Source organism: Muntiacus reevesi, chromosome 9, assembly GCF_963930625.1.
Source record: "Muntiacus reevesi chromosome 9, mMunRee1.1, whole genome shotgun sequence".
Classification (NCBI taxonomy): domain Eukaryota; kingdom Metazoa; phylum Chordata; class Mammalia; order Artiodactyla; family Cervidae; genus Muntiacus; species Muntiacus reevesi.
Window position 1 is genome coordinate 73,816,228 of NC_089257.1, and position 20,168 is coordinate 73,836,395.

General features: G+C 42.0%; 1 protein-coding gene across 2 annotated transcripts in view; it reads left to right on the plus strand.

Moving 5' to 3' along the window:
- Positions 1-20,168, plus strand: part of SLC35F2 (solute carrier family 35 member F2) — a 118,304-nt gene that overhangs the window by 59,147 nt on the left and 38,989 nt on the right. Inside the window, exon 1 of one of the 2 annotated variants that reach the window (XM_065944825.1) lies at positions 4,882-5,179. The exons of the other annotated variant lie outside the window; for it this stretch is intronic. Within the exon in view, the coding sequence (XP_065800897.1) occupies positions 5,082-5,179 (98 nt within the window). The 5' untranslated portion in view covers positions 4,882-5,081. Of the gene's footprint in view, positions 1-4,881; positions 5,180-20,168 lie in introns of those variants that run through there. 2 annotated transcript variants of the gene reach the window in all.

Genomic DNA, 20,168 nt, shown 5'->3' on the forward strand with positions numbered 1-20,168 from the left:
TTCAGCTTCAGCATCAGTCCTTCCAATGAATATTCAGGACTGATTTCCTTTAGGATTGACTGGTTGGATCTCCTTGCAGTCCAAGGGACTCTCAAGAGTCTTCTCCAATACCACAGTTCAAAAACATCAATTCTTCAGCGGTCAGTCTTCTTTATGCTCCAACTCTCACATCCACACATAAGTAATGGAAAAAACCATAGCTTTGACCAGATGGACCTTTGTTGGCAAACTGATGTATGTGCTTTTTAATATGCTGTCCAGGTTTGTCTTAACTTTTCTTCCAAGAGCAAGTGTCTTTTAATTTCATGGCTGCAGTCACCATCTGCAGTGATTTTGGAGCCCAAGAAAATAAAATCTGTCACTGTATACATTGGTTCCCCATCTTTTTGCCACGAAGTGATGGGACTGGAGGCCATGACCTCAGTTTTTTGAATGTAGAGTTTTAAGCCAGATTTTTCACTCTCCTCCTTCACCGTCATCAAGAAGCTCTTTAGTTCCTATTAACTTTCTGCCATAAGGGTGGTGTCATTTGCATAACTGAGGTTATTGATATTTCTCCCAGAAATCTTGATTCCAGTTTGTGCTTCATCCAGCCTGGCATTTCACATGATGTACCTTGCATATAAGTTAATTAAGCAGGGTGACAATATATAGCCTTGTTGTACTCCTTTCCCAATCTGGAACCAGTCCATTGTTCCATGTCTGGTTCTAACTGTTGCTTCTTGACCTGCATATAGGTTTCTCAGGAGGCACATCAGGTGGTGTAGTATTCCCATCTCTTGAATAATTTTCCACAATTTGTTGTGATCCACACAGTCAAAGGCTTTAGTGTAATCAATGAAGCAGAACTAGATGTGTTTCTGGAATTCTCTTGCTTCTTCTATGATCCAGTGGATGTTGGCAATTTGATCTCTTGTTCCTCTGCCTTTTCTAAATCCAGCTTGAATATCTGGAAGTTCTTGGTTCAGGTACTGTTGACGGCTTGCATGGAGAATTTTGAGCATTACTTTGCTAGCATGTGAAATGAGTACAATTATATGATAGTTTGAACATTCTTTGGCATTGCCTTCCTTTCTTTGGAATTGAAATGAAAACTGACATTTTTTAGTCTTGTGGCCACTGTTGAGTTTTCCAAATTTGCTGGCGTATTGAGTGCAGCACTTTCACAGCATCATCTTTTAGGATTTGAAATAGCTCAGGTGGAATTCCATCACTTCCTCTAGCTTTGTTTGTAGTGATGTTTCCTAAGGCTCACTTGATTTCACACTCCAGGATATCTGACTCTAGGTGAGTGATCACACTATCACGGTTATCTGGGTCATTAAGATTTCCATTATTATAGTTCTTCTGTGTATTCTTACCATCTCTTCATAATATCTTTTTCTTCTGTTAGGTCCACACAGTTTCTGGCCTTTATTGTACTGATCTTTGCAGGAAATTTCCCTTGTTATTTCTAATATTTTTGAAGAGATCTCTAGTCTTTCCCTTTCTATTGTCTTCTCCTATTTTTTTTTTTTTTTTCATTAATCACTTAAGAAGGCTTTCTTATCTCCCCTTGATATTCTTTGGAATTCTGCAAATAGATGTGTACATCTTTCCTCTTCTCTTTTACATTTAGCTTCTTTTCTTTTCTCAGCTATTTGTAAGGCCTCTTCAGAAAACCATTTTGCCTTTCTTTTTCTTGGGGATGGTTTTGATCACCATCTATTGTACAATGTTACAAATGTCTGGCCATAGTTCTTCAGTCACTCTATCTATCAGAGTGGTCAATACTGAAATCAGATTGATTACATTCTTTGCAGCCAAAGATGGAGAAGCTATATACAATCAACAAAAATAAGACTGGAAGCTGACTATGGCTCAGATCATGAACTCATTATTACCAAAATTCAGACTGAAATTGAAGAAAGTAGGGAAAACCACTAGACCATTCAGGTATGACCTAAATCAAATCCCTTATGATTATGTAGAGGAAGTGATAAATAGACTCAAGGGAGTAGATATGATAAACAGTGTGCCTGAAGAACTATGGACTGAGGTTTGTGATACTGTACATGAGGCAGTGATCAAGACCATCCTGAAGAAAAAGAAATGCAAAAAAGGCAAAATGGTTGTCTGAGGAGGCCTTACAAATAGTTGAGAGAAGAAGAGAAGCTAGAGGCAAAGGAGACAAGGAAAGATATACCCATTTGAATGCAGAGTTTTAAAGAATAGCAGGGAGACATAGGAAAGCCTTCCTCAAGGATCAGTGCAAAGAAATAGAGGAAAACAATAGGATGGGAAAGACTAGAGATCTCTTTCAAAAAATTAGAGATACCAAGGGAACATTTCATGCAAAGATGGGCACAATAAAGGACAGAAATGGTATGGACCTAACAGAAGCAGAAAATATTAAGCAGTGGCAAGAATACATAGAAGAACTATACAAAAAAGATCTTCATGACCCAGATAATCATGATGGGGTGATCACTCACCTAGAGCCATGCATCCTGGAATGCGAAGTCAAATGGGCCTTAGGAAGCATCGCTATGAGCAAAGTTAGTAAAGGTGAAGGAATTCCAGTTGAGCTATTTCCAATCCTAAAAGATAATGCTATGAAAGTGCTGCACTCAATATGCCAGCAAATTTGGAAAACTCAGCAGTGGCCACAGGACTGGAAAAGGTCAATTTTCATTCCAATCCCAAAGAAAGGCAAAGCCAAAGAATGTTCAAATTATCACACAATTGCACTCATCTCACATGCTACTAAAGTAATGCTCAAAATTCTCCAAGCAAGGCTTCAACAGTGCATGAACTGTGAACTTCCAGATGTTCGAGCTGGATTTAGAAAAGGTAGAGGAGCCAGAGATTAAATTGCCAATATCTGTTGGATCGTAGAAAAAGCAAGAGAGTTCCAGAAAAACATCTGCTTCTGCTTTATTGACTATGTCAAAGACTTTGACGCTGGATCAGAACAAACTGGAAAATTCTGAAAGAGATGGGAATACCAGATCACCTGACCTGTCTCCTGAGAAATCTGTATGCAGGTCAAGAAGCAGCAGAACTGGGAATGGAACAATAGACCAGTTTCAAATAGGGAAAGGAGCACATCAAGACTGATTGTCATCTGGCTTATTTAACTTATATGTAGAGTACATAATGCAGAATGCTGGGCTGGATGAAGCACAAGGTGGAATCAAGATTTCTGGGAGAAATATCAATAACCTCAGATATGCAGATGACACCACCCTTACGGAAGAAAGCCAAGAACAACTAAAGAAACTCTTGATGAAATTTAAGAAGGAGAGTGAAAGTTGGCTTAAAACTCAACATTCAGAAAAACTAAGACCATGGCATCCAGTCCCATCACTTTGTTGCAAATAGATGGGGAAACAATGGAAACAGTGAGAGATTTTATTTTCTTGAGCTCCAAAATCACTGCAGATGATGACTGCAGCCATGAAATTAAAAGACACTTACTCCTTGGAAGAAAAGTTAAGACAAACCTGGACAGTGTATTAAAAAGCAGAGAGAGAGAGAGAAAAAAAAAAAAAAGCAGAGAGGTTACTTTGCCAACAAAGGTCTGTCTGGTCAAAGCTATGGTTTTTCCAGTTAGTCATGTATGGATGTGAGAGTTGGACTATAAAGAAAGCTGAGCACTGAAGAATTGATGCTTTTGAACTGTGGTGTTGGAGAAGACTCTTGAGAGTCCCTTGGACTGCAAGGAGATCCAACCAGTCTATCCTAAAGGAGATCAGTCCTGGGTGTTCATTGGAAGGACTGATGCTGAACCTGAAAGTCCAATACTTTGGTCACCTGATGTGAAGAACTGACTCATTGGAAAAGACACTGATGCTGGGAAAGATTGAAGGTGGGAGGAAAAGGGGATGACAGAGGATAAGATGGTTGAATGGCATCACGATCTCAATGGACCTGAGTTTTAGCAAGCTCCAGGGGTTGGTGATGGACAGGGAAGCTTGGTGTGCTGCAGTCCATGGGCTGGCAAACAGCACACAATGGAGCAACTGAACTGATAGTCTATGACATCTAATCCCTTGAATCTTTTTGTCACTTCTACTGTATAATGGTAAGGAAATTGATTTAGGTCATACCTGAATGGCCTAGTGGATTTCCCTACTTTTTTCATTTTAAGTCTGAGTTTTGCAATAAGGGGTTCATGATCTGAGCCACAGTCAGCTCCCGGTCTTGTTTTTGCTGACTGTGTGGAGTTTCTCCATGTTCAGCTGCAAAGATATAGTGAATCTGATTTCGGTATTGACCATCTGGTGGTGAGCATATGTAGAGTTGTCTCCTGTTGTTGGAAGAGGGTGTTTCCTATGACCAGTTCTCTTGGCAAAACTTGGTTAACCTTTGTCCGTCTTCATTTTGTACTCCAAGGGTAAACTTGGGCTCTACACACACCTTAATCTTGCCAGTAACCCCACCCTTTAAAAACTTTGCAGAAGAAAGCAAGAGTTTTACTGCCTTGAGCCTTATCACATCCGCCTGCCAGACTATATAACCTTTACCTATTCACCAGGGACGGGGGCATTGTTCTAGAAACGCTAGCCTTCTGGATTCCCCGTCTGCCTGGTAAAGAAAGCAAGCCACTCTTTCCTTCTCTATGGTTCTGTCTCCCTATTTCTGTTTGTGATTGGTACATGGAGAGTCAAGCTTTTGGCGGCAGTAGCTAAATGACTGCTTCTTAGGTTAGCATGCTGGCATAACCTCGATTCACCTCATTTGCTGATTTTAAATAAAGGACCATAAGAACTTGAAATGCATACTGGGTGTCGCCCAGCAGTGAAGCTCCGCTGCCAAGGCGGGAAAAAAAAAAAAACGCCCTTTCTCCTGCTGCTGCTTGCTCTCGGAGGTGCCAGACCGTCATCTGCTGATGGATCGTCTGGCCCCAGGGCCTTGACAGTTAATGATTTGCCGCAGAACGAGTCCGCCCCGCAGAGGTGAGAGAGGAACGCCGGCGAGAGCGAGAGCGCGGACCCACGGGCCGAGCCGAGCCCCCGCCGGCCGCACAAGCGCCGCCTCCCGTCTTCCGGGACCCGGCACTTCTAGGGGTTCCGGGCGCCGGAGACCGCGGGGCTCCCATGGAGGCCGCCCCGCCGGCGGGACCTGGCGGCCGGGAGCCGCACGCGCCGGGCTCGGCCAGCCTGCTGCTCTGGATCAAGGGCAAACTCTTCACCTGGTGAGTGGAGGGCAGCGCTCCGCGGCCGGCTGGGCTGCGGGCGCCGCAGGGAGCACCCCGGCTCGGACTCGGCGGCCGCGTGCGTTGGGGGAACTGGTTCTGGCGGCTCTACACGTGCCGCAGGGGTTTTCCTCCTTACTGGCTTTACGAGCGCTTGGGGTCCCTCCCCGGGCTCCCTCTTGGAAATCGCGGGGATGTGTTTCAGAGGATTTGATGGGAAATTAACTCTTCGGGCATCGTTAGGTCTGTCCCCGGTGGCCTCCCAGCCTGCAGGAGACGGGGCCCCCAGGGATGCTGTGAAGGAGGGGTCCCCACCCTCGGGCTTGGTAGGTGGGCGAGCTCCTCTCCCTGGAGCCTGTGTCCACATTCCTCTGCTGCGGAGCCTAGTCCACTAACAGTTGAGTTCACCCAAGTGAAAAATCGGGGTTGAGTTTTCTGGTGCCGCCTGGAGGTAGTCGAGAGCCAGCTCCTTCCTTGGGCTGAGATGAGAAGCTACGCAGCCACCTTTGGGTCCAGGGTCCAGAGAAGCTGCTTCTGTTGTCACTATGCTCTGTAGAAAATAGAAGTGTGTTTAAGGGATTGGGAGAGACTCTGGGTCGGGGAAAGCATTTGTGTGGTCAGTGGCCGACTTGTACCCTGGAAATAGAGATAACTCAGGATTTAAATAATGAAAGCCAGCATTCATGGAGCATTCACAGTCAAGTACTGTGCTTAGGAATTTTTATGGATAATATTATTTAATCCTTACCACTTTATGAGATGGCACTGTTGTTATCCCTACTTTGCCGATGGAGAAACAAAGAAAGCTAAACCAATTTTGCAAGGCCATGCAACGACCTGTAAGGAATGATGCCTGTCCACTCCAGCTTAAACTGACCTTAAGTGCTCCTGGCCACTGTCTCATTATGACACAGGCATTTTTTTTTTCTTTTTCAGATTAACAAATCGAATTTTTCATAAAACGTTGTGAAAACTATGTCTTGAAAAGTCATACCATTTTCAAAACTAAATCAGTAATGGTGTATATCTTTTTGTCATGTAAATAAGAATGGTTTTAAATAGCTGTATATGTTTAAAGGGGAAAGGTGGCCAAAAATCACTTTGCATTATCCAGCAATATGCGGTATGCCTGATAATTTAGCCAGAAGTTCTCAGCTGGGAGGCAGTGTCTAAGAGTACATGTCTTAGAGTAATGTCTAAGAGCACAGACTCAAATTCTGTTTGTGCCACTTACCAGTTGACTGATTGTGGATGAGTCATTTAACTTCTCTGTGCCCCAGTTTTCTCACTTGTAGAATGGGGATGATAGCAGTACCTATTTTGTTGTGATATTGTGGAGATTAAGTGGCTGACTACACAGGAGTGGTAGACAGCTTGGTTCATGGTACTATTCATGGGTTAGTTTTATTCATCATCAGCCCCCAATTCTTGGGTAATAGGAAGGTGTGGTGTTGCTTTAGGAGATAACAGCAACCCCGAAACAAGACAGACTATACAGCAGATTAGTTTAGCAAGACGTAAGAAAGATGAGCAGTATTTTTTCCCCCTAATGTTCTAATATTTTCAAAATCTGTTCTATTTTATTATTACCAGGAATATCTCATAGCTTCCTAGACATGAGATTTCTTCTCTCTCTAAACACACTTTTTTTTGTGCCTCCCTTATTGATTTTTATTTTCTTCCCTGTGTGATAGCTATTTGTATCCATCTTACATTCCTGATGGACAAAGTCCTGGACAGCAGAAATTCAGATCTCTCCGACACCACCCCCCCCCCCCCCCCCCGCCCCATATCCCACAAATGAATGAATGAATAAGGGATGACTAGAGTTCTTGAGACTTCCTTTCCACTCTACCATACTCCCTTTAATCTTTCCTTTATTGATCTTTATTCTGAGGGTCTTGGGCTGGAGCTTTTTTTTCTTTTTTTGGCAGAGCTCTTTTGTTCATTAAGATTTTCAGTCCTACCTCTGGCAACTGTGCAAACATAAATTCTGATTTGCAGTTTTTCCTTGTCTAACCCAGCAATCAGAAAAATGCATTTTGCCCAATATCCAATACTTCTTATATTTAGTATTTTAAACTCTTAGTGTTAAAACTCATCACTTAAAAAAAAAAAAAAAAACTCATCACTTCTACTAGACTTGAAGAGGTGAAGTAGCTCATTACCTTAGGAGCTTGAGGGAGCTGGGTGGAGGAATGGCTCCAGTCTAGAAAGCCTGAACCTTTTTAACTTCTCAGCACCGCAGGAAGTTGTTACAGGGATGGGCAGTAATGCAGCGTAGGGAAGAGGTAAGGGTGGACTTTAAAAGCTTTCCACGTGGCCTCTGGCTGTTCTCTGCCCCAGGGTATATTCCGCTCCCTCCCCGCCCCACCCCCCCAACAGTTCTAGGAATAGCCCAAAGATTATTCCTGCTTATCTCTGCTCCTTTCTTCAGGTTTATTTGCAAGAATATGAGATGGCTGCCAGTGCTTATTTCTCTTCTTGACAGCACTTCCAGAAAGTATCTGGAGTTCACCTCCCCCTCCAATCCCTATAGTCTTACTTAAGTTTAGACCTTTATCATTACTTGCATTTTTGTCATAGCTTCCATTCATGCCTTCAGTTCAGTTCAGTTCAGTTCAGTTGCTCAGTCATGTCCGACTCTTTGCGACCCCATGAATCGCAGCATGCCAGGCCTCCCTGTCCATCACCAACTCCCGAAGTTTACTCAAACTCCTGTCCGTCAAGTTGGTGATGCCATCCAGTCATCTCATCTTCTCTCGTCCCCTTCTCCTCCTGCCCCCAATCCCTCCCAGAATCAGGGTCTTTTCCAATGAGTCAACTCTTCACACGAGGTGGCCAAAGTATTGGAGTTTCAGCTTCAACATCAGTCCTTCCAATGAACACCCAGGACGATCTCCTTTAGGATGGACTGGTTGGATCTCCTTGCAGTCCAGGGGACTCTCAAGAGTCTTCTCCAACACCACAGTTCAAAAGCATCAATTTTTCAGCGCTCAACTTTCTTCACAGTCCAACTCTCACATCGATACATGACCACTGGAAAAACCATAGCCTTGACTAGGCGGACCTTTGTTGGCAAAGTAATGTCTCTGCTTTTTACTATGCTGTCCAGGTTGGTCATAACTTTCCTTCCAAGGAGTAAGCGTCTTTTAATTTCATGGCTGCCATCACCATCTGCAGTGATTTTGGAGCCCCCAAAATAAAGTCTGACACTGTTTCCCCATCTATTTCCCATGAAGTGATGGAACCAGATGCCATGATCTTAGTTTTCTGAATGTTGAGGTTTAAGCCAACTTTTTAAGCCAACTAAAGCAAACAGTGTCAGACCTTTTTTTGGGCTCCAAAGGTTTAAGCCAACTAAAAGAGGCTTTTTCGTTCCTCTTTACTTTCTGTCATTAGTTCCTCTTCACTTTCATGCCTTCACCTACCCTGAATCATCTCATTACAGAGGAACCAGAGTAATGCCAAATAACACTGAAGGGCACCAATAACTGTCATCAAATGAGAATTTTATCCCCAATAAATTGTCCTTCAGGCTTCCCTAATGGCTCAGTTGGTAAAGAATCCGTCTGCAATGCAGGAGACCCTGGTTCAATTCTTGGGTTGGGACGATCGGCTGGAGAAGGGATAGGCTTCTAACTAACATTTCATCAGCCCTTATGAAAAGGTTTTTTAGTCCCTTCGATAGCAGGCTGAACTTCCCTGGTGGGTCAGACGGTAAAGCGTCTGCCTACAATGCAGGAGACCCCGGTTGCATCCCTGGGTCGGGAAGATTCCCTGGAGAAGGAAATGGCAACCCACTCCAGTACTCTTGCCTGGAAAATCCATGCATGGAGGAGCATGGTAGGCTACAGTCCATGGGATTGCCAAGAGTCGGACGTGACTGAGCGACTTCACTTCGCTTTGAAAGCAGGTAAGTAATTTGCCTGAGGGCAGATTGCTGTTGATGATCTCACAGAAGCAGCTGAGAGCAGGGGCCTTAGATCTTAATTCCCTGCCCAGGAATTGAACCTGGGTAGCACAGTGGTAAAGAATCCTTCTGCCATTGTAGGAGATGCAAGAGACTCGGGTTTAATTCCTGTGTCAGGAAGAGCCCCTGGAGAAGGGAATGGCTACCCACTCCAGTATTCTTGCCTGGAGAATTTCATGGACAGAGGAGCCTGGTGGGCTACAGTCCACGGGGTTGCAAAGAGTCAGACATGTGTCTCACTTAGCAAACAGGAGACTGGTTGTAAGTGTCTGGCATGAAGCCCATCTTTTCCTTGCTCTAAGAAATGTAAACAGGTGGCCAGTTGTAAGTGCCTAATTGTGGCCCAACTGTCTCCTGCCTCAGGGAGAGGCAAAGATGAGACAGTTTCATTTGATTCATGTCGTTGTTCAGTTGCCAAGTGGTGTCCGACTCTTCGCAGCCCCATGGACTGTAGAATCATCTGATTCTAAACTAACCTGTTTTGCAGTACTATTTCAGAAATCTCACTGCACCATGTTGAGGGTGAAACCTTTAGGCTTCCTCCCATTACCTGCACAGTGGTTTGCAATTTGGGGAAGCTCTTGGTGGGGCACTGAAGTTTCCTCTGGGTCCATTATGGGGCCAAGAAGGGAAATAGAAGCTGGTGGGCTCCTGGGCTGGCCTTTGGCCCCCACTTGGTCTGTGGCTTTGCCTGTTTTACAGTTGAACTTTTGTGCAGGATGTTTGAAGACAGGGTTCTGCAGTTAAAACAAGGCTGAGAGCCGCTGGTTACTGAATGGAGCTCAAGCTGTGGCTGTTGGTACTGCTTCTGGCCGCTGTTCCCCCTTTTCTTTCCTCCCCCACTTCCTCCCTCCTTTGTCTTCTTCTTACCTGAACACAGTTATTATATTTTTAGAGATTTTTTATTATGATAAAATATATATAACATAAAGTTTACCATTTTAACCATTTTAAATGTCTAAATCAGTGACATTATGTATATTCACAATGTTGTGCATCCATCACCACTCTCCATTTCCAGAACTTGTTAATTATTCCAAACGGAAAACCTGAACCTGTCATACCCTAACTCCATATCCCTTTCTCCCCACAGCCCCTGGAAACCACCATTCTACATTCTGTCTCTACAAATTTGACTATTCTAGATCCCTTTTATAAGTGGACTCATGCAATATTTTTCCTTTTTTTGAGAACTCAGAGTTCTTGACATGAACTGTAAGGCTCTCTACCATTGGCCCGCTTTGTTCTCCAGGCTCAGTTCCCAGGACGTCCATCTCTCACGTGGGCCAGCAACACCGGCATGCCTCTGAGGCCCTTGCTGCCACACGTCATAGTCCATGTCTCTATACTCTTACCTCCCTCCTGGAATGCTTTCCTGCCTGACCTCATGGCTGCTTAAAGACTCTTTGTAGACAGCACTGAGTTAGGCAGTCTTCTTCCTTGGCTCCTTGCTGTCTCTCTGTTGGGTGCCCTTCCTCTATGCTCTTCTGTACCTTTTTCCTAACTCATTACGTTACCATATTGTAATAAAAAAGTAGTTTTCACGAGCTACAGCTATGGAAGAAGCGAATTGCCTCTCAAGGTAACTGCTTGTGTACATTAGTTTGGTAAGTTTGTTAAAAAGTTATAAAGCTTCCTTATATTATTATTTACTGAGGAACATCAGAGAAAATGAAGTATTTCATGGAGGTGAATTTTACAGGTAACTTTTGACTCACTTTTTAAAAAATGTTAAGACTTACTTTTAAACCCCATCAAAGGGGCACTGTTTTTGTAATGGATTACTCACTTCTGTTGTCATAATTTTGGGCAACAGTTCTTCACCATTTAATTGATTTGTATCAAACAACTGTCTAGGTTAGGCCAACCCACTGAATTACTTAGTGAGTCCATTTGCAACTAATTCTGGAGATTTTACCAAGGAAAAAGTCCATCATTTAGAAGTCTTAATGGTATATTTAAAATGAAAATGAGACTACTTGCCTTTTAATAAACAAAGTACATTCAAAACAGTACCTTTTCTTAATGATTCAGGATCATCATTATGATGTTTATGATAATTAAAATTATTCTGCTGAGTAGTCATAATATACTAAGAGGCCAATTGAGTTAATATTTTGTCTTATTTTTTTCAGACTTCTTTCTCATAGTTGTCACACATGATTTTTTTCTGTATTGAGCATATCTAAAAGTCTACATTTTTCTAGATTATGACTTCTAACCTATTATTGCTGTAGAAACTAGAAAACCCATTTCTTAGAATTTCTCATAGTCAAAGTATAAATAGGCCCTGTATAAAGATTTAAATGGTTTTTATTTTAATAAATTATAAAAACTTTAAGTCTACAGATTGTGAGACTTCTTTTTAGATGGTTACAGGGGTCTGTGTTAATTAAAGTCATCAGATAAGTCATATGTCATGAAAATTTGGTTATTCATGCCAATGATGCAGAGAAAGATTCCATTAAAAACCACCTTTGAATCTCAGACTTCTTTCTAGTCATTTCTTGGAAATCAGAGTATTTAAGGAATGTATTGACTTGGTTTCTTCAGCCCAGCAAATCCTACTGAGAGCTTGAGGCTGGTATTACTATGCTATGTGATTTAGAGCTTCCCAGAGTAGTGCTCTGCAAAAGGGGACTACAGAATATTTTTTCTTTTTGAGTTTTTATTTTATGATGGAGTATAGCTGACTAATAAAGTCGTGACAGTTTCGGGTATACAGCAAAGCTACTCAGCCATACGTAGACATGTATCAGTTGCAGGAAGGGGGATCCCTTCCAGGGTCCAAGAGAACTGTTGTCTAACACTCGGAAATGAATTGTCCAAGGAGACATACATGCTGACAAAGTATGAGATTTTACTGGGGAAGGGCGCCTGTGCAGAGCGGAGTAGGATAAGGGAACCCAGGAGAACCACTCTGCCATGTGACTTGCAGTCTGAGGGTTTATGGTGATGGGATTAATTTCTGGGTTGTCTTTGGCCAACCATTCTGACTCAGAGTCCTTCCTGGTGGTGCACACATTGGTCAGCCAAGTCGGATGCCCGTGAGAAGGATTCTGGGAAGTGGTCTGACACGTGGTGTCTCCTTTTGACCTTTGCTGAACTGGTTGGTGGTGGCTTATTAGTTCCATGTTCCTTATTAGAACTTCCTGTTGTAAAATAACTCATGCAAGTGGTTACTCTGGTGCCTGGCCAGGGTAGGCGGTTTAATTAAGTGTGCTTCCCCTAACATATCCATTAGGAGAATATTTCTTACGCTTTTCACTGTGGTGTCAAGTCAGAGATAAAATAATGTTAAAAGCCAATCTTTGTTGTAAACTTTACCTAGTATACCTAGAGCAACCTCACTATTCCAGGACATCATGTGGATTAACTCATGTAGTCCTTACAGTAATCCTCTGCAGTGTTATGCTGGCATTGCCAGTCCCCTAGACACATTTGGAAGCTGAGGCACTGATAGGTTAAGTCTTATTCCTCAACTGGATTAGTCACACAGCAGTAAGGAAAGCAGCCGGGTTTCATCTCCTCCAAGTCAGTCTGGTCCCAGCGCCTGGACTGCTACCACTGTGGTGACCTTGCCTCCTCTGAGCTGGGCACCAAACAGAAAAATCAAGCCCGGGACAATTTTGCCCCCTAGAATTTTTGCTCTAGGCTGTTCGTATCCCTTTGGGGTGCCAGGGAGAATATAAAGTCACAGGATAAATATAATTCTCTTCCTGGAGCATCATTTATTTTTTAGATTCCAGTTGCATGGAAGTGTATTAATCATAATCCCTGGCACATGACATGCTTTCATAGTTGGCCCATGAATGACTAATTTTTTTGCATGCAATATGTTCTTACATACCTACTACCAGCCCTAAAACTGGAATTGTGATGGTAATTTCCATCCACCTCTTTCAAACTGTTGACTAAAAAATTAGTCATATCCTGAAAGTAGAGAATATTTCACTCGGTGGGAATGTTTAGGACTCCTAGCCCGGGAGACAGCATCTCAGAGGCCCTGAAAAACTGCTCTGAGGAGGCAGGAGAGGGAGTCAGGCAATATACAAATTTGCAACAAAGGGGTCAGGCAGTCTGACCATCAAAGATTATTGTTAAGTAAGGGAAACCAGGTATCAAGGAATTTAGCACCTTTCAATGTATGAGAAGATGCAAGACTCTGGGATTGTTGAAGTCTTTTCTTTCCTATGCATTTCAGCTATCTGGGGCCAGCATCCTGCAATTTTACAAAAGTATTCTTTTCTCTCTTTAATTCCCTTATGGCTCACCAGCTCATACTGGAGGACTGTAATCGCTGATGACTGTAGCCTCCTTAAGTTCCTTGGGTAGAGAGTGGTGCCACTTGTTGGCAGGGCTCAGAAATTCACATTTGGAGGGCTGGAATTGCAGATAACAATGACATTTCTTGCTGGCTGATATGGCAGGAAATATTTAATTTCACACTATCCCTTCTTTCCCAACCAAAGATAATCACTGTCTTAAATCCTTCTTTCACCATTTCCTTGCTCTCATTTTGGTATAGTTTTGTACTTGTATACGTTTCTAAAACTTATATTTTATTATCTTAAAAAAAAAACTGTTTAAAAAGGGTATGTTATGAATAATCTGTTGGGATTTATTTACACCCCCCATATCACATTGCTAAGATTCATCTGTATTGTTGCCTGATGCTGCAAAACACTCCCTTTTGCTTCATATAATATTCTTTCCTGTGAGTATACCACATTTTATGCTCTCATTCCATTGAATGGCATTTGGGCTTTTTTCTGTGTGTTTCGAAATAGTGAACAGGACTTTTAGGAACATTCTTCTACTGTCTCCTATTGATCACTTGTCAGAGCTTCTTTAATATGTACACACGCACAGACACATACACCTATGAGAGGAATTGCTAGATTAGAGGGTATGTGATTGTTCAATTTTATAAAATAAATGCCAAACTTTTTCCAAAGTGTTTATATGAACTTATACTCCCACCAGCTGAATATGAGAAATCCTGTGAAACAAATATCCTAACATTTGATGTTGTCATACTTTAAGATTTTTACAATCAAGTGAATGTAAAAGAGTATCTTAATTTGTATATCCCTGATTAATAATGAAGCTGGGTCTCTGTGTATGTTTATTGACTTTGCTTCCAGTTTTGAGAAATACTCATATTATCTGTGAAATACCCATCTTTTGCTATTACTTTTATATCAAATGGTATCTCTATGGGCTTCTTTTATGGCTCAGCTGGTAAAGAATCCGCCTGCAATGTGGGAGACCTGGGTTCGATCCCTGGGTTAAGAAGATCCCCTGGAGAAGGGAGAGGCTACCCACTCCAGTATTCTGGCCTGGAGGATTCCATAGCCTGTATAGTTCATGGGGTCGCAAGACCCAGCTGAGTGACTTTCACAAACACATACACAATGCAATTTACATAGATTTTAAAGATGCTACCTGAGAGCTTAAAAAATTGGGGCTTGTATCAGGTTCCCCACTAATGCTCATTTGCTTCTCCTTGCCTGATGCTGGCAGTTCCAGTTGAAAAGGCTGAGAGTAGTTCAGAGCTGGCAGGCGTAAATTAGGAGCAAATGAAGCAGACTCAGGAGGGGAGTGAGTTTTTCTGGTTTAAGGCCTGTGGAGGAACGGGGGAGGGGAGGGGAAAAAAAAAAAAGGCCTGTGGAATGTTGAAAGACTGTCATGACTCACTCCTTTACACCTCCCTTCCCCTCCCAGACCCAGTCCTCAGGAGCTTTCAGGCTTAGACTCCTGTTTTCTTTTGGTGTCTGGTTGGTGTTTGAATAGTGTATTAATTTGATTGTTAGCAGAGAAATCTAGCTGACCACTATTGTAGGTAAAAAGGAAAATTTATGACTTCACAGAATTCAAGGAGGGTTTAAGTGCCCAACCACACAGAGAGCAGAGAAGCAGATGGAGCCAGGAACCCAAACCACAGTGGGATTCTCTGCCTGTCTCAGCTTTGCTGTCACTGTTGATTTCATTCTTCTAAATGCAGAGCAGTTGCTTTTCTTCATTTGAGGATTACATCTTACTATTTAAAACACACAAAACAGACAAAACAACAAAACCCTCAAGTTTTGAAATCCGTATTTTTGTTTTGATAATCCACAAGGGATGTACATTTAGATTTTCCAATGGTTAAAATGAACAGTTCTTCAAAACTTCCTATTTAGCCTCAGCCTCAGTGGGTAGGCGGTATTAGGAATTTCAAATTTTATGGGTGGTGGCTTCTTCGTTGCTCATCGAGAACAGGGTTAGTCTGTTTTCTTCCTTGCCTTTGCCAGACTGGGCTGAGTAGAGATATGCTTGTACATCTGTCACAGGATTTTAAAGTCTAGCTGTCTAGACGCTTGAAACTGCAGTGCACTAATTACCCAGTACTAATCCCATCCTTCTGAATTTACCCTTCCCCCATCCCTGTCCCCAACTTGCCAGCTGTCCTGGAGCTCCTCTTCCTGACCTTGGAGGGTGTTTCACATGGGTTACCCCTTCTGGAATTCTCACACAGGAGTCTGGGGAGAGGGAGAATCCAAGAGGTAGAGGCCACATCCTCTACATACCGCCCATAGCTTCTCCAGCGCCCGCTTGTTCGCTTCGCTAGTGGCTCAGCAGGTAAGGAATCCGCCTGCAATGCAGGAGACCCGGCTTCGACCCCTGGGTGGGGAAGATCCCCTGCAGAAGGGAATGGCAACCCACTCCAGGGTTCTTGCCTGGAGAATCCCTTGGACAGAGGAGCCTGGTAGGCTACAGTCCACGGGGTCGCAAAGAGTCACACACGATTGAGCGACTAACACTTTCACTTTAACCTCCCCCTTGTAGGCCGTAGGACTTGTTTCTCTGACCTGTGTCCAAAGAGAATAGGTGAATTGAATATGTGTTTCAGACTTTCTCTTTTCAGCCAATCAAAATTGGAGCGCGGAGGGAGGATACCATAAATAGATTTTATGTCTTTCTTAATTTCATTAGAACACCTCTTATTAAAATAATTAATTGAGGAACATACCATCAAATGGATGTGTTAATGCTCATTGTTAGAGATTCAAGGTAATTTGTATCAGTTGATCTCCTTGCATGGTATCATAATCCTCAATGTTGTATACTTTATTTTTGTTATTATCAGAGGTAATATGTAGGATGGGAAAGTACAAACACAGAACGGCTGAAACGCAGTTTCTTACCTATTCAGCTGTAATCCCTTTCTCACAAAAGCTTTTATGGGATTTAAATGAAACAACATATATACGCACTTAGTATGACACCTGACACAGTTATTTTTATTGTCTCCTCAATCTTGCTAGGATAATAAGAAAGCTATTTTGAGTCCCTAATAAATAAATGCTGGTTTATTTTTGGTTGTCCTTGGTTTCAGTTACACGTGGTCAACTGAGGCCTGAAAACATTAAATGGGAAATTCCAGAAATAGTTCATAAGTTCTGATGCGTGCTGCTCTGAGTAGTGTGGTAAAATCCTGTGCTGTCTGCTCTATCAACCTGGGATTTGTTTCATCCCTTTGTTCTGCTGTCCTGCCCATTAGTCTCTTGTGGCATCTCAATTATCAGATCGACCATTTTTGTGTTCATGTCACCATTATATTACTTAAAAATAGCCCACAAATGCAAGAGTAGTGATGCTGGCAGTTTGGATACACCACAGAAAAGCTATCAGGTGTTTTCTTTAATTAAAATGGTGAAAGTTTTCTGTTTAATGAGGAAAAACACTTGCCCTCTGAAGTTGCTAAGATGTATGGTAAGAATGAATCTTCTGTGAAACTGTGAAGAAGGAAAAAGAAATGTGTGCTCCTTTTGCTGTTGCACCTCAAACTGTAAAAGTTACAGCTACAGGGATTTCCCTGGTGGTCCAGTGATTAAGAATCTGCCTTGCAATGCAGGGAACGTGTGTTTGATCCCTGATTGGGGAACTAAGATCCCAAATGCTGCAGAGCAACTAAGCCCATATGCTGCAGTTACTGAGCCAGAACCTGTTCACCACACTTGGAGAGCCCACTTGTAGCAACTGCTAAGTCCACAACTAGAGTCCCTGTGCAGCAACAAAGACCCCACATGCTGCAACAAGACCCGATGCACCCAAATAGAGCAAAATAAAATAAAAGTTACAGCCACAATGTGTGATAAATGCTTAGTTAAGATTAAGATGGAAAACACATTAAATCTGTACTGTAAAATATTCTGAGAGAGCTAACATTCACATAACTTTTATTGCAATATATTGTTATAATTGCTCTATTCTGTTATTAGTTACTGTTGTTAATCTCTTCCTTCATGTATAAATTAACTTTATTGTGAGTACATATATATGTATAGGAAAAAACATGGCGTATGTAGGGTTCAGTACTATATATATTTTCAGTCTTCCACTGGGATTCTTGGAATGTATCCTCCATAGATAAAGAAGAGAGGGCTATAGGACCTCCAGTACTGTACAGTTATTATAAGCCACATTGCTTGGGCTGCTCCCCAGGTTCTACTGTTTCCTAGCTGTATAGTATTGGGCAAGTTGCTTAATGTCTTGTGCTTCAGTTTCTTTATCTACAAATAGCAAAAAAAATATTGCCTACCTTATAGGATTATTGGGAGGATTACATGAATTAGAACTACAAAATTGTCAGAACAGCACTTGGTAAAAAATGTGCACTCATCAAGTGTCAGATATTGTTGTTACTGTAAACAGTAATAATAGCAATGGTAACAATACTAACAATAGTACTAAAAATACTAACAATAGTAACAGTACTGGATATTATATGAATATAAGAGAAAGGCACAAAAATCTCCATGATACACTTTCTGCATTTATAATCTAGTAAAACAAATGAAACAGGAATAGAAGACACTACAGACGTAATGTAGAAAATGGGAAGGAGAGTTACAATGCAAGTGCTGTAGGAATTGAGGGATAATTATTCTAGAACTGTGCACCCTTCTTACTATCTTTCTTCCCGCAATTATTTCATTTTCTTAGCATAGCAGAACGGAAGGAACACAGGCTTTAGAATCTTATTTGAATTTTAATCTAGTGTTACTGCAAGGCTTCCTGGTGGCTCATATGGTAAAGAATCTGCCTGTAATGCAGGACACCTGAGCTTTATTCCTGGGTCAGTAAGTTCCCCCAGAGAAGAAAATGGCAACCCTCTCTGGTATTCTTGCTTGGAGAATTCCATGGACAGGGGAGCCTGGTGGGCTACAGTGCATGGGGTTGCAAAGAGTTGGACACGACTGAGCAACTTTCACTTTCCTAGTGTTACTATTTCTTTGTCATAACTTGGTTAAAGGACTTTGAACTTTGGCAAAAGAATACCTACATTTTAGGTTTGTATGAAAATCCGTTAAGTTAATATATGTAAAAGCTCAGTACAGTGATTGGCATTTGTCTCCCTTTTATTGTATAGAGGGTGAATATTAATATGTTTCCCTGTATTCCTGACTATCTTAGAGTCATGCAGGACATGATATGTAAGAGGAAATCTCTGGATTTCCAACTGTACTTTTGTTCATGTACATAAAACTAGTTCAGTAGTTTCTGGTTTGATGGCATGGTTTCACTTTCTTCCCAGCAAATGATGAAAGTGTTCGAATCCAGGATGGCTCCTGATCAACTTTGCTTGTGGTTACTTAATAGGCTTTTTACTTGATGTGATTATCTTGTTACTAAGGCCATTCATTGGGTTGGATGTAAAGAGTTAAATAACATTATGATTCAAATATTGTTTTAAGTGTCATATGCAACTAAGTTGACTTGGTGCCCTAGTTTTCTATTGCTGTTATAACAGATTACTACTAATTTAGTGACTGAAAGCAACAGATTTATTATCTTACAGTTCCTTAGGGCAGAAATCTGACACAGGTCTCACTGGGCTAAAAAGCAAGACATCAGCTGGGTTTTGTTCTTCTCTGGAGGCTCTAGGGAGAGTGGATAGCCTTGCCTTTTCACTTTCTGGAGGGTGCCTGCATTCCTTGGCTTTGGCCCCTTCCCCCATCTTCAAAACCAGAAACTTTGCTTCTCTTGGACTCTTTTTATGTAGTCATACCTCCCTCAACCACAGATGGAAAAGGGTCTTCCTTTTAAGGACTCATCTCAAGGTACTTAGCCGTAATTACATCTGCAAAGTCCCTTTTGCCCAAAGGAAAAAACTGTATTTTCCTAACTCAATATTTCTGACAACAAATGTTGGGGTGGTGGTTGTGGTTTTCTCACATCAACAAATTTACCAGCTCTTCAGACACAAATTGGGTGTACTACAATTTAGTATGATATGGAGTTAGTGCAGACTCCACAGGCACTTTTCAGGTGGCTCAGTGGTAAAGAATGCTCCTGCCAAGCAAGAACATGGGTTCAGTCCCTAGTTTGGACAATCCCTGGAGAAGGAAGTGGCAGCCCACTTTAGTATTCTTGCTTGGAAAATCCCGTGGACAGAGGAGCCTGGCAGACTACATTCCATGGGGTTGGTTGCAAAAGAGTTGGACATGACATAGCATCTAAACAGCAGCAGCCCTCAAGCTTGCCCTGTTTTGTAGAAAGTTTTATTTTCATTCTAGGTTCAAAGGATTCATTAACAGAAGAAACCACTCATAGTTACACACAAATGAACATCTTAAGTATTTAATACAGGATTATTATTTAACTTAATTTCGATATGTTGTTCATAAGTTGTGTATGACTCTTTGACACTCCATTTACTGCAGCACGCCAGGCTCCCCTATCTTTCACTGTATCCCGGAGTTTGCTCACATTCTTCCCAGCAAATGATGAAAGTGTTTTAATCCAGGGTGGCTACTGATCAACTTTGTCTGCAATCCAGTGTCTGTTGAGTTGGTGATGCTATCTAACCATTTTATCCTCTGCCACCCCCTTCTTTTGCCATCAATCTTTCCCAGCATCAGGGACTTTTCCAATGAGTCAGTTCTTGGCATCAGGTGGCCAAAGTATTGGAGCTTCAGCATCAGTCCTTCCAATGAATATTCAGGATTGATTTCCTTTAGGATGGAC